This window comes from Dipodomys ordii, unplaced genomic scaffold (assembly GCF_000151885.1).
Source record: "Dipodomys ordii isolate 6190 unplaced genomic scaffold, Dord_2.0 Scaffold100, whole genome shotgun sequence".
Taxonomy (NCBI): Eukaryota; Metazoa; Chordata; class Mammalia; order Rodentia; family Heteromyidae; genus Dipodomys; species Dipodomys ordii.
Window position 1 is genome coordinate 4,378,911 of NW_012267316.1, and position 14,563 is coordinate 4,393,473.

The following is a 14,563-nucleotide window of genomic DNA, read 5'->3' on the forward strand; positions in this document are numbered from 1 at the left end:
CGGCCACCACCGTCACGGCCGTGCGCCGGCGGCTCGGTCCCGAGCGGAGGAAGCGAGCGGCGGCGGGTGGCGCCGCCGGAACCCAGGAAGGATTCTGGCTGGCCGGGCGCGCCCTCTGCTCCCTCTCGCAGCAGCGCCAGGCACCGAGTGGAGCCCCGGGCGGGACTGGAGGACCGCGGACGCCGTCCTCGTGCCCCGGAGGCCGCCCGAGTTCAGACTTTTGCAACTGTTGGCACTCTGGGGGTTTGGCTCGGCGCGTGGCTGCCTGAAGCCCAGACCCGCGTCCCCCTCCGCTGCCCGGCGCGGCCCGGCGCGCACTCCGCACCATGACGAGACTTGGGACTTGCTGGGCGACTTTGGCCGGACTTTTCCTAACTGTGGCGGGGGAGACGTTTTCAGGTAAGTGGACAGCCCGGGACGCCGGCAGCTCCCGGGCGGGAGAGTCTGAGGCGGGCACCAAGTAGCGAGTTAAAAGGAAGGCTGGAACCGTGCACCCCGGCCGGCGCAACGCACGCACCCGAGCGCCAGCCAGTCCTCGAGCCTGGACGCCCTCCGTCCAGTCCCCGTCTCTTCGCGGCCTGAGCTCGTGCTTCGGGTGGCGCGGTCGCTCCTGGCCCGCTTCCCGGCGGCGAAAGCAACAGCGGAAAACTTTGCCTGAAGTTCCCAGCTGCAGCCGCCGGGCGTGGGCGCCGCGCGGTCCCCTTCGACCCGGAGCAGCGGTCTCCCGGCGGCTGCGGGGGCTCGGCCTTGGCGATCGCGGGACCTGGCGCCGGCTCCGGCGGCAGCGGCGGGTTCCCGGAGTACTGCCTTCCTTGCGCGGCCGGCGGCCGTGCGGATTCCCGGGAAAGCCCAGACGGGCGTTCTGGGTGGGTCCCTGCGGGAGTCTCCTCCGCTACGTTTCCCCGTCTTCACCCCCACCCCCATCCTCTGTGCCCCTGCCCTCCCTGGGTCCCCTAAGAATGCCAAGGCCAGCGGCAGCTTGTTTACTCTGATCCGTGGGAGGGGTTCCTGGGTGCAAGGAGGAGGATGGGCTGCGATGAGGGAGCGCAAGCCCACCCGCCCAGTCTGTGTTGCCAGTGCAGAGATGCACCTTGTGGAGAAAGGGGCTTGAGTTGATAGGAGCTGGGGGTGCGGTTGGGCCAGGAAGATGTCCCAGGACTTTCCTTTAGAAGCTCCTGTGTGTGTGTGTGTGTGTGCTTGTGCTTGCTTGCATGGCACACGTGGGTGGATGGCAGACCCTGGCAACATTCACACATGTTCATTTTCCTGTTTATTAGTTTCATTAAGGAGTGATGGAAGTGAATTTTCTTTTTTCTTAAAAAGCTCACTATCCTTAAACTTGACACACAAAATAGTGTCCAGTGGTTATTTAGAGCAAGCTGGGATTTACAGTCTTGTTTTATTTGACAAAGGTCCCTTTTGGTCAACATTAATTGCGTATATACATATGTTTGGTTCTTTGTGCGTGGTAACATCAGTTTTTACTTTCTTGCTCTGTGAGAGTTGTATCTTGTGTGCTGCCTAGCTCAGGGAACTTTGACCACAGTTGGAGACACTGGGGCTGGGAGAGAGCCGATTGCTCTGTGCTTTGAAAGAAATTCAAATTGTCAAATTGTGTGGAGAATTAACTTTCTTCAAGCTTAATATTTCCTTGATGTCTGATAATTGCACTTGCTGCAGAAGTTAACATAATGCACAGTTGTCTGGTATAAATTCGATGCCAATTTTGGCCCCACTTATTAGTGAATAATGGAGTAGCACTTGCCAGTTTGGTAGCCTTGTAACTCATTAGTATTAGAAGTCAATTTTGAGTTTGGGTGAAGTTTTTTCTTTATTAAAATCGCTAACATCCCTGCTAGTGTCTTGTTTGAAGTTAACGTTCTGACATAGATTTTTAAATGGTGTGTAAGGAAATGAGGATAAACATGTATATAACTAATTAAACCATGACTGCATCACTAGAAAATATTTCAGTCTTAGCAGTACCACGGACTTATGCCTTCGTTAGGTTGAGATAAATAACTAACCAACTAGAATAGGCATTTTACTAAACTTCACCCCAAGTTTTCTTTTCGAGGAAATATGTCTTTGTATTTGTTTGAGTTATATGTACCATTCATGGGAACAACTTTTTTTTTTAATTTGGAAAGCCAGAGCTATCTGTTATGTTAGTGGGTAAAAGAACATTGTATCCAAGTGATGTCTTTGAAAAGTTAAAAAATTTTAAAATTTGAATGTGGCAGATGTCATGTGTGTAAGGATCAGCTAGGATTCAATTAATTCCTCCATTCACCCACTTTGCCTTTTAGGAACTACAGATTCGTGCTTGAAACCTTGCAAAAGTTTTTTTGTGTTTATTTTTTTTCAAGTTGGGAAAATTCATTTTGATGCTTTAGGTGACAATGACATGTTTCTTTTTATGATTACTTGAGAAATTGCAACAGTTGGCTGGTATGTAAATAAATTTTATAGAAGCTAGATTGGAAGCTCTTTGAGGGCTAAGTCATTTTCTTTCTTTGTTCCCCACAAAACACTTACTATAGCGCCTTAGCCCTAACAGGCACTCTCTATTAGTTGAATAAATTACTAGTATTGATCATTTACAAACATTCAGGTTGTATGTGAATTGTCTGGTATAAAAGTGAGGGAGAACTGAGATTATTGAGACCTCTTGTCTAGGGTTCTCAAAACTCTGAGGTACTTCCCTAGCACCATGCAGACACAAGACACCATGTTAGGCTTGCCTTGTGTTTTCCATGTGTTTTTTCTCTTCAGACCACCTAATGGACTAAACTATGAACTTTTTATAATGGTGGTTTTTCATGTGAGATTTATATTGAAGATCACTTTGCTGCTTCTCTTCTACAGTGGTCTTCTGCCTCCTTTTGAATGAGTTTGGAATTAAGATTGCTAATTAGTCATTTCTGGAGATGACCTACCCTCCTTTGGCTATCAGACACCAGAAAGAATGCTAAACTCATTAAAAGAGAAAGTCACTAAGACTTTTCTTTTGGCCTGTGAGGACTTTATTAGCTAAATATTTTGTTTGAAAATCGTTTCTAGCCTCACCATATATTGATTTGCTAGGCAAAATAACAGAAGTTAACTGTCTCCTCACCTTTGAGAGATAGTTAAGAGTAGCACCAGAAAATGTGAGGAAAAAAGTTGAATTGTTTCAATTTTGCATAAACTCTCTTTTTGGTAAGAAGTCAGAGTTGACAAGTTATTCCTCTTTGACCCCATTTCTTAAAAAGACAAATTATACTAAGCCTTGTACAGTGAAATGCTTAATATTGTGTCTCTGTGGGATTGATGTGTTAAGTTTTGTTAAGCTATAGTTTGTAGAAACAAATACAGAATTGGCCTTTTAAAATTTTTTCCAAGTGAAGTGTTTTGAATAGATTAAACCTTGCCATAGCTTGTGAATTTGAAGTCCTCTACAGAAACTTCTTTTTCAAAATAATCTTTCAAGGACATTAGTGGGAAAACTGCCAGAATTTGAATACAGTCTGTAGTTGAATTAAAAGCATTGCACCAGTTTTAACTTCTTAGTTTTGGAAATTCTGCTCTGGTTATATAAGGTCATTGGTAGCACTGGGGAAGCTATGTGAAGAGGGTGCTTGAAGTCTTTGTGCTGTTTTGCAACTCCTCTATAAACCTAAAATTATTGCAAAATGCAAACTTGTGAAAGTCTATTTACAATGGGTAGTGATGGATTTGTTTAGCAGTCTTATTTTTTTCTTTTTCAGATAGGTGTAGTCAGGACATTATATATTTCTGTGGTGCTTTCACTAGATAATTGATAGGAAGAAACTACTTCAAGTTTCAGTCAGTGAGCCTGAACAAAATATGCTGGGAAATTACTGTACCATTCTTAGTGTTATGTGTTTGCAGAGAAGAATTGCTTAAGAATAATAAATTGTTCTGATCTAGAAAATTACAGGTTTTAGCCTCTGTTTCCTAAGGGTTATTGTATGGGTTTCCAGAGAGGAAGTTTCTGACATGGAGTGATACAGTTAAGTGTGCATAACAAGTAATTCTAAATAAACTTTCACTAACAAGCAAGTCACTTGACTTACAACTTCATATGATATCAGCCTCTAAAAAGAAATCATGGCCTCTAGTCTCGGTAAAAGATTGTACTGTAGAATTTATTTCTGAAACAATTGTATAAAATTCAATGGCTTTAAGTTTTTCATTGAATTTAAGAGGTGCTTGGCCTTGTTAGGCTGATGTGAGAACACACAGCCTCGTTGAGGAACCATTGCAGATTAAGTATTCTTTCAGTTTTTGTTTTATAGTTCATGATGTTTCCCAGAATGATGTGTTATCTAAATACTCTGCAGTTTTTCTAAGTATAAGATGGTGTATACCTCACATGTGACTTTCATTTGGAGATTTCTCTCTCTCTCTCTCTCTCTTTTTCACCAAGTTCCTTATAGTTTCATGTCACCAGTGTGGCACAGATCCTGTTAATTCTTAACAATTCAGCCAGAGAAGACTTGAGTATCTTTCTTTTTTTTTTTGGGTCCGGTCATGGGGCCTGAACTCTGGGCCTGGGCACTGTCCCTCAGCTCTTCAGCTGAAGGCTAGCGCCCTACCACTTGAGCCACAGTGCCACTTCCGGCTTTTTTGTTTTTGCTTATGTGGTGCTGAGGAATCGAACCCAGGGCCTCAGGCATGCAAGGCAAGCGCTTTAACCACTGAGCCACCTTCCCAGCCCCTTGAGTATCTTTCTAACTCAAGAGTGAAACATTTTTTTAAAAGCTATAAACTGCTATAAGCCAGCATTCCTACTGTAAAGCAATTCAATTTCTTGGGTTCCTAAAATACTGCAGTGGTTTTTAGTTTAGTCATCAGAAAGCCTGAGTTTACACTGTAGCTTCAAAAAGGAAAAATAAGTAGGACTGTGTTGGGTGGGGAGGAGGAAGAATTTAGTCATCAAACTTTCCAGTTTGTAATGCATCCTCTTCCCTCTGGTGTGGCAACTTGGAAGGGCCAGGGCATAATTAAGGGGCTACAAGTGAGTGAGGAAAAAAACATAAGCAGAAAAGGAGATGAGTAGAATAGGGTTGTATTCATTCAGCCTGCTGATCTTAGTGGGTGAGGGATGGGCCTCTGCTCTTAGGCCCTCTTTGCCATTAAGTGGGGGATCCAGGGGAATGAGGGCCATGAAGAGTGAGTAACCTGCACTTAGGCAGCTTTCAGTACCTCTGAGAAGGCTTGGATATTTCTGTGGGTAAGGTTCATCTGGAACCCTTCTGGATGTTGTTTTCTGGGGCCTATCCATAGCAATTCTGATGTCCAGTCACCTAGATCAGGGTCCCACTGCACCTGCTGGCAATCCTGCTGCCAGGCTTTGAGATAAGTTCTAAGAGAGAAGTTCCTAGTGTGATCCTTGGGCCTCCAGTGTCAGCATCACACAGAAGATATTCAAGACTGTGGTCTAGGACCAGCATTTTGTTGGACACAGCCCTCCAGGGGTTTCCAGTACACCTGGAAATGTGAGAAACTCTGTTGTAAAAGTACATTGCTAAACTCGCTGAGAGGAGCTGAATGAGAACTAAGGATAAAAATATAATGTGCAAACATCTTTTCTTACCCTCTTGATTTGCACTGCCAAAAGTTTGGACACAGTGCTGTGATTGTGCCTGGACTGTTATGTGCATTCACCAGTGTGATGGTTCAGATAGTCTTTTCTTACCCTTTTTTTTCTTTTGGTGGGATTTGAATCGAAGGCTTCCTACTTGCTAGGCAGCCATACTACTGCTTGAGCTACAACCCCCAGCCCTAATCTTAACTACAGAAAACACTGATTGGGTCCAGGCAGTTGTAAAGCCAAATTAAGAAAAAAGAAGTTTTCTAGAATTTTACATAGAATTTGATTAAGTTTTGCTGTAACATTCAGCCATTGGAACTTTCCCTGGGAGGCTTGGCCTAGAAGGTATTTGTTGGCTTGTTGCAATAAGAGTGTAACCTACTGTGCTTATAAAAATAATGCCTTTGCTTCAAGAAAATATTTTTTTTTTTACTGTTTATAAGGCTACTGAATAAGGTGGTAGTGGGAAAAGATAAGAAGGTGTCTTGGCCATATTTAACAAAGTTGTGTAGAATTTAAAAATCTACTCAAATGTGTAGAAACAGGATTTTTTCCCTTTGGAGGGAGCTGAAATCAATTTATATAAGGGTTAGAGTTTTAATGTACAAATGTGAGATGTTGTGTTTGGAAATATACTCAACTTCCAAATAGAAAATAAAGGGCTCTCATATTGTGTCTAAAATACTAACAGTGGGTTCCTAAATTAGAGACTAGTTTTCTGCTGGCCACAAAAGACAATTGCTGCATTTCTGTCATTTAATACTTGAGGTAAATGAAAGTGGTTGCAATATTTAGCAGATTTACTTGTATATATCCAGGCTTCCTTTCTTAGAAACATTTCAGAATGCCTGCCAGGAGAGGCATGCCTCCTGCTGTCTGCTCTCTTGCTACAGTCCAACATGCAGCTGATCACTAGGTGTAGCTGCTGCCCTAACCCCACCTGCCTGAACCAGGAAAGGAGTCCTGGAAGCAATATATTTATGGTTAAACAAAGAGAGGACTTTTAGTATCTCTGTTTTCATTTTTCTGGGCTGGTAATGTGGCTTAAATTTAGGGCTTCTAGCTCTTGATCAGCTTGCTTGCTTGCTCACTCCTTCCTGGTACTCTATTACTTTAGTCACCCATTTAGTCTAGTATTTTGTTCGTTAGTGGAAGAGAGTATTGCAGATTTTTCTGCCCCTGCTGGCTTCATACTACCATTTTCTGATCTCAGTGCTCTGAGTAGCTAAGACTACAGGGGTGAGCCATAGCTGCCTACATTATCTCTAAATCTTAATTGTAAGATTAAACTCCTCAGAGGAAATTATAATTCTATTAGTCCTTGTTGTAGCCTAGTTTGGGGAAATGCAACATTGACCCAAAGACAACTTTCTTTTTTGTCTGTCTGCTATGTTGCTGCTTATCTGTCTGTATGGATGGAACTGAGAATAGTCTTTATTGTCAAATCAAGTAGGAATTCCTGTCAATATCCTTGGGGGACTTATAGACCAGCAAACAGAATAGACTACCAATCACTATGGTATGGAGCATCTTTGGATGCTGCCTATTCTTTGTTTCCATCTGCAAGCGATTACTCATTAGGCACTGAGGTTTAGGTATAAGACCCACTAAAATTTGTGTGCAATAGTGGTTTGTCCTACTTAACACTTGGAAATTAATGAGTCAATAACTTTTTCTAGGAAGCATAGTTGTTGGGCCCCGGGCTGGAAGGAAGCAAGGAGAGATGGAAGAACCAGAGAAGAAGGTTTGCCAAGATATGGTGCAAGGCGAGGGGAATGGCCTCCCTTGTTGAAAGAATCCAGATTATGGGATTCAGAGTGGCAAATGAATGATAGTAGGGAAGCTAGAGACTTGTCAGAGCTGCTATGGTTTTAGAATCTCTCTCAGAGGAGCAGCCATTGTTTAACAGTGATTTATCTGAACATGCAGCAGCCTAAACGGAAGCAAACCATTTACTTTTTATGGGCTGCAAAGCATAAAAGCTTATAGAGCACTGGTTTGTTTTCAGACGGGTGAATATTCATTTGAATCTCTCTATTCAATATGCAGAAAGCAAATTGATCACAAACAATGGAAAAGATACTTCTTAGTCTGGCTTTCTGTGAAAGTCTGAGGCCTCCTGGCTGCTTCTCTGGCTTCCCTGGATGGAATTAAATCAATTCATGGGTAGGCTTCCATAAGGGAGGAGAGGAATTGACCACCCTCTTTGGAAATGTTTCCTTTTTTAAGGATCCCTTGTGAGTATTAGTACCTTTGCATCCTGTAATAATCACATACTTGAAATAGACTCATTGTATTCTATCTAGTTAAAATAAAGGGGTTAACTTTCCTTTTAATTATTTTAAAATCATTAATATTGATTGTTTACAAAGTCAAATTATTAAATGATGTTTGGCATATAGTAACCATTTAGTAAAAGTTTGTTAAGTGAATGGAGTATTATGAGTGAATATTGCTTTGGCAAAAAAAAGTTTGACTTTTTTAAGCTTTGGAATAACTTTAAACAGAACCAGGTTTAAATTTATTGCTTGGTGCCCTTAGCAATTTATGTATATGTAGATATTCAGTTGATAAATTTAAATGAAAATGAAAAGATGTTACCTTTTGTTAGTTACCTAGTTAAAAGTAAGCCTGTAATTTTTTATCACATATAATAAAAATTTATACATCATTTATTGCCACAAAATAGAATTTTGACAGACTGATCACTAACAAGTAAAATTTATCAAGTGGTAGATTTATGATTCTACTCTAAGGGGATTTGATTTGGTCCCTGATATATTAAAGAATCACATCACTAGTAAGAGCATAAGATATACTATCTCTACAACCTTTTATTTCACATATACAATGAAGTTAATTACACTCCCACTGAACTCAGACTGTGCATGATTGTACTGGTCTCATTTTTGTTATTATGTGCATACTCTTTCTGTTCCTCTTTTAGTGTTTTTATTCTTCTAAGTGATGAAACTTCATAAAAGGCAACCATTTTGTTTTCTTCTTCTTTGACTTTTGAGAGCTCTATCCCTGATGATGATTTTCTGTAAAGAGTCAGGGCAATGTAGCCGTTGTTCTTAGGATCTGGGTTTATCTTAGGGGCAGCAAGATGTGATAGCATTCCATGCCCACCACCCACCTCAAGGGTTATAGGCCACATTCTTATAACCAAAGACAGGTTAATGAGAGAAAAGTGTGCTACATGTTTAAGTCTGAGATGACTCCAGAGCCTACAGTCCTGAGGAACCTAGAGAAAAGTTCCTGTTTCTGTGTTGAAGTTCTAGGAGGAATGGATAGTCATGCAAAAATGCTACTAAACAGAAAGGAGAAACCCTACAAGGCAAGGCCTGCCCTTCCAGATTCCTGTGTTCTCTGAGTTATATTCCTTGTTTCAGGTAAAAGACAGGACTTCCCTGGAAAGAGGGCAGAGAAGGGAGAGAGTGCTCTTTCTAAGAGTTTAGGGCTATCTTTGGAAGAACAGGGTTCTAGTTTATGTGATCTACCTTGAGGAAGACGAATTTTGTTTTCTGTGACTTACCTTGGATAACAAGAGGTAGGAGGCCAGAGATGCTCAGAGAGCCCTTCCTTAGTCTCAGTTGCCATTTGTAATGTGTATGGCTTCTTAAATAACCTTCCATTTCATTGTAGCTCTGTGCAGAGGGCTGCACATTCAGATGGAGAATATCTGTTTCTGGGTTAGGAGTGGGGCTTCCCAGGCAGAGACTGGGAGCAGAAGGGGAAATGGGGATTCATTGGGGATTCCTGGAGTATATCCACACTGGTACGCCGAAGCTCTTGGGGTGATGACCTGTTCCTAGGTTTGAGTTCTGCTTCTACCTGAACCAGTCTGTGGTCTTGGACATGTTATTTTATTTTGCCATGATTCCATTTTGTTTTCTGGATTCCAGGATTATTGAAGACATAAATTTGAGAGCCATGGTGTGATGTTAAGGGGTCTCTTGAGGGTTTATGGAGCTGTGTGTGTTTAATGGTCAGGGTAAGAGGGGATCCACCTGTCTCCATTTACCTTTTAGGTATAACCATACGAACTCACTTTTTTTCTATGTTTATTTTTGTTATTGTTGAAGTAAGATCTTCCACTGTTAGAGATGAAATTTATAGGTAAGCAAGGGAGGTTTCTAAGATATTCAAAGTAAATTATGTAGATACTCTATTCTTAAAGACAGAATAAAAGGTCCTATTTCTAAAGTGTAGGCATTTCTCTTACAAAGAGCATAAGCATAGAAAAGGAGAAACACAAGTTTGGTGAAACTTGAAAATAGTTTAAAGCCTTATAATGAGTTCATGTCAGTGATGATGATGAATTGCATTGCTAGTATGTATCCTTGATATCATATGATAATTAAAGTATGTTCTACAAAAACCACATAATCTCATTCTATTGGTGACACTTAAAGATTAGACAAACCTGAACTGATTAACATGCTACAAAACATCTGACAAGTACTCAAATTCTGAAAGTCATAAGAAAGAAGGATTGTCTAAGATACTTTAATAGCCAAGGGGAGGCTAAGGAGCCACAAGAATTAAATGTAAATCAACATTTTCAACAGAAAAGAACACTTTTCTGTTGAAAATTATGAAAATTATTATCAAGTGAAAATTATGGAAATCTGAAATAAGGATGGATTTCAGTTAATGAAAATGCTTAAGAGTGATATTGCTAAATCATATGGCAATTCTATGCTTTTGTTTTCTTTTTGAGGAATTTCCAAACCACTTTCTGTAGTGCTTACACTAGTTTACATTGCCACCCATAGTTTATTAGGGTTCCTTTCCTGCCTTGTTTCCTGCCTTGTTTCCTGCCTTGATACCATCTGTTTTTATTTGTATTTTTTGTTGGTCACGGGGCTTGAACTCAGGGTCTTAGTGCTGTCTCTGAGCTCTTCTGCTCCAGGCTAGGTCTACCACTTTGAGCCCATGAACTCACTCACCCCCCCCCCAATAATCAGAATAACAAAAGGATTAAACATTGGTAATCTTTCTCTGGGCCTAAGGCTTTGTGGCCTTGATGCTTGAAGGTTGTATCATGACATAATAAGTGTGTATATGTGGTTATATGCATGTGTTAGAAATGGATGACCACTAATATGTTCTAAAAGAAAACAAAGAGGAGATCAGCAACATGAGCACCTTGGAGTTGGCAGGGTGACAGCAGGTAGTTACCTATAACTCATTAAGACTGTAGATCTGTTGGTCTAAGTCTGTATCCTAGCTTTGTGGGAGGTAGAGTAGGAAGATTCAGGGCCAGCACAAGGCAAAAAGTTAGTGAGATATGTCAAGAACAAGTTAACTACTTGGAAGGTATAGGCAGAATGATTATGGTCAGAAGCCACAGACAAAGTTAATGTGAGATTCTATCTGAATAATAGATAAAAAGCAATATGACATGAATGTGTGGCTCAAGTAGTATGGTGTTAGTTACCTAAGTACAAAGCCCTGACTTCCATCTCTAGTATACTGCCAAAGTGGGGAAAAGTATGGATTCATAACTCTCACAGAGTGAGTCAGGATCTCTGGAACAGGGCCACAGAGACTGCTAGAAAATACTTCAAGTGATTTTCTATTTATTCAAGTTCAAGGGCTTCTGGTTGGGGAATAGCAATGATTCAGAGACATTGCCCTTGTGCAGAATTAACCACATCTTCTCTGATTGGTGTTAAAAAAGCAGAAACTATGAACTTTTATATTTTAAACTCTAAGTAGCTTGTGTGTGTATATCTATATTTGTGTGTATGTAAAATTCCTGTACATATATAAGAACATGTATGTATATAACATACACAAACACATGCTGGTTGCAGTGGCTCATACCTATAGTTTTAGCCATTTGAGAGACCGAGATTGAGAAGATTCATGATTTGAGGCCAGCCCAGGCAAAAATTTTCATGAGACCCCCATCTCAACCAGTGAAAAGCTGGATGTGATGTTTCATACCCATCATCCTTTTTACATGGGAGATATAAATAGTAGGATTGCAGTGCATGTTGACCCATGTATAAAGATGGTATCCTATTAGAAAAATAACTAAAATTAAAAGGGCTGGTGCTAATGGGTCAAATGGTAGAATACTTGGCAAGAACAAGGACCTAAGTTAAGACTCTTCTGAAAAAATATGCTACACACACACAGATACACACACACACACACACACACACACACACACACTGAAGCAGATGAATTTGTAATGAATTTTGAAGGCATTTTAGAGAAACTTAGTTGCTTCACACCATCCTCCAGTGTGGTGACCTCTAGTAAATGTGGTATCAGTCTGGAATTTGAAGATGTAGTAAAAGAGGATAGTGGGTGATCAGAATACCAGTGATTTTTTTTTAGCTCTCTGCATTTTGAGATGACTCATTTAGAGAAGATTATTTTCCAACATATATGCCTTTATTTCATGTTTATTGAAACATGGATTCTGTAGAATAATTTGCCTTAGGAGCCCCATAAGCTCAGGCTAAAGCTTGGCATTTGAATTTCTTGAAATCTTACAGATCTCAAAAATGAACATTCTCTTCTGTGAAAACACTTGAAATTTCTACTTCCTCATCATTTTGGTCAAGGAAGAAAGATACTTGTCAAAATGTAGTTTCTAGGAGAGCTGGCTGACTAAGTTACCTTTCAAATGACAACCCTAACAGGCTGTTACCTTGATACGTTGACATTATTGCATTCACATTTCTCATTTGTAAAATGAAGTGTTTGATTCTAAGACCTAGAAGGTCTTTCCAGTCACTCAGAAAGTATGAGAACTGTCAGGTACTTATGTCTTAGTTTACTTGAATTTTTGGATAAAATGATGCAAGAGAATGTTACCTGAGTACTGATCTAGGTCATTTTTGATCTGGTGAAGATGAGAGAAATGTTTAGAACACTGGGTCCCATCTGAGAGGAGATCTGGTTGAGATACGTGCCCTGGTTAGAGAAAGTAAGTGCTGCAGGGGTATGTGGAGTTTTGGTGCTTTGCCTATTTACCATAGGCTGACTTGGCTAGGATACATGTTAAAGAAGTTGATACTTGTCCTCTGTGCTAGACAGTGTAGTTAACCATTCACAAAGGCTCCCCCAGGCCCTGCAGCTGCCCGCCTGCTAAGAGATGTGATTTTCTACATAACACTTGACAACATAGTCACCTTTTATTTCAGGGGCTTAGAAGTGACAGTAATAATTGATGACCATATTTTGTGCACTAATGATGTTCTAGGTACCATGCTGTGAGGATGATATCCTCAAAGTTACTGCTGCTCTGTAGCTAATAAAAGCTTCATGGAGAGAATCCATAGAGGCTTTGTGAGGTCAGATTGTTGCCATTCCTGACAGAGGTGGGCCATCTAAGATGAGGGCTGTATCATTCTCCTGCAATGTCTGCCCTGTATGTATACAGAATTATCTTTTTCTTGACTTGGGCTTTGTTTCATTCACCTATGTTAAGAGTACACTAAGAAATAGAATTTCAGTGAGTATTAAAGTGATGGTGAGTGATGGATTACATGATTTAAAAGCTGTATGACAACAATAGACAAGGGCCCATATCAAAAATATACCTAGAGCTCAAAAGATTAAACCCCTCAAAACAAATCCTCAAAGAAACAACCACCCCGTTAATAAGTGGGCTAAAGAATTAAAAAGAGACTTCTCTGGAGAGGAAACAAGTGACACATGAAGAAATGTTCACCATCTCTGGCCATAAAAGAAATGCAAATCAAAACTACATTGAGATTCCACTTCACCTCAGTTAGAATGGCCATCATCAAGAAAACACTTAATAACAAATGCTGGCAGGGATGGGCCAGAGAGAACGCTACTACATTGTCGGTGGGAATGTAAACTGGTTCAACCACTCTGGAAAGCAGCATGGAAGTTCTTCAAAAGACTAAACATAGAGCTCCTCTATGATCTAGCAATCCCACTCCTTTACCCATTTACCCAAATGATCACAAGGCCACATTAAAGCTACCAGCACAACTGTGTTTACTGCAGTATTATTTACTATAGCTAATTTAGGAACCAACCTAGACACCCCTCAGTATATGAATGGATCAGGAAGACGTGTTATATATACACAGTAGAATCCTATGCTTCATCAGAAAGAATGACATCACCTCATTTATAAGAAAATGGAAAGACGTGGAAAAAAATCACATTAAGTGAAGTAAGCCAGATCCAAAGAAACATAGATCCCATGGTTCCTTCATTTGTAATCATTAGTATATGTCTAGGACAGTCCTGGCAGAGGATCAGAATAGCTTAATAGCTGTGTACATATGACCATATAAAATGATGCTAATTGAAATGAACTCCAAGATATGGAAACAAGAGGATTTTTTTTTACTGTACTTTGTGAAGTTATCTCTTTTGTCCTTCATTTTCCCCCTTCAGTTTATTCCCTGTTGTCACTGTTTTTTATTTTGGTATCTTGTGTTTTGTTTATCTGGATGATCATTGTCTTGGGAAGTTTCTCTCTGGGCTTTCCAGGAAAAAGTTTGTCCCGGGTGGTAAGTTTCTTTTTGAGGACACTTGAATACTGTAACCTTGTTGGGCTATTAGAAAAAGAAATCAGATTCAGATGTTAGAACTTTTGGAATTGAGCAGCATACTTCAGCCAAAGTTGGCCTGTATCAAGGGAAATTGCTGGTGCTTGTCACAGAGGCCATGAGTGGGCAGGGCTGGTACTATGGGCTCAGCACTGTCATCATATTTTAAGTCAATTGTCTTCAAGAATCTTTCTTCTTTCCATGATGTGTCTAAGGAGTCACACACTCCCAACTTCAAGCCCAATGACAAGGGGAAATTCCACTTTTCAGTGATACAAATCAATTCTGTTATTGAGCCTGGGCAAAGGTATCCAAGCATCCTACGCTGACATCTGTTTATAGATTACAGTTTCTGGCTCCTTTTTGGCCTGATTCTTAGTTTGCTCTTTTTTCATGTGTCTTACCT

At 40.6% G+C, this 14,563-nt stretch overlaps 1 protein-coding gene across 1 annotated transcript in view; it reads left to right on the forward strand.

Moving 5' to 3' along the window:
• Window positions 1-326: 326 nt before the first annotated feature.
• Ptprm (protein tyrosine phosphatase, receptor type, M) overlaps window positions 327-14,563 on the forward strand; it is an 819,406-nt gene continuing 805,169 nt past the window's right edge. Inside the window, exon 1 of the mRNA XM_013027176.1 lies at window positions 327-399. Within this exon, the coding sequence (XP_012882630.1) occupies window positions 327-399 (73 nt within the window). The remainder of the gene's footprint in view (window positions 400-14,563) is intronic.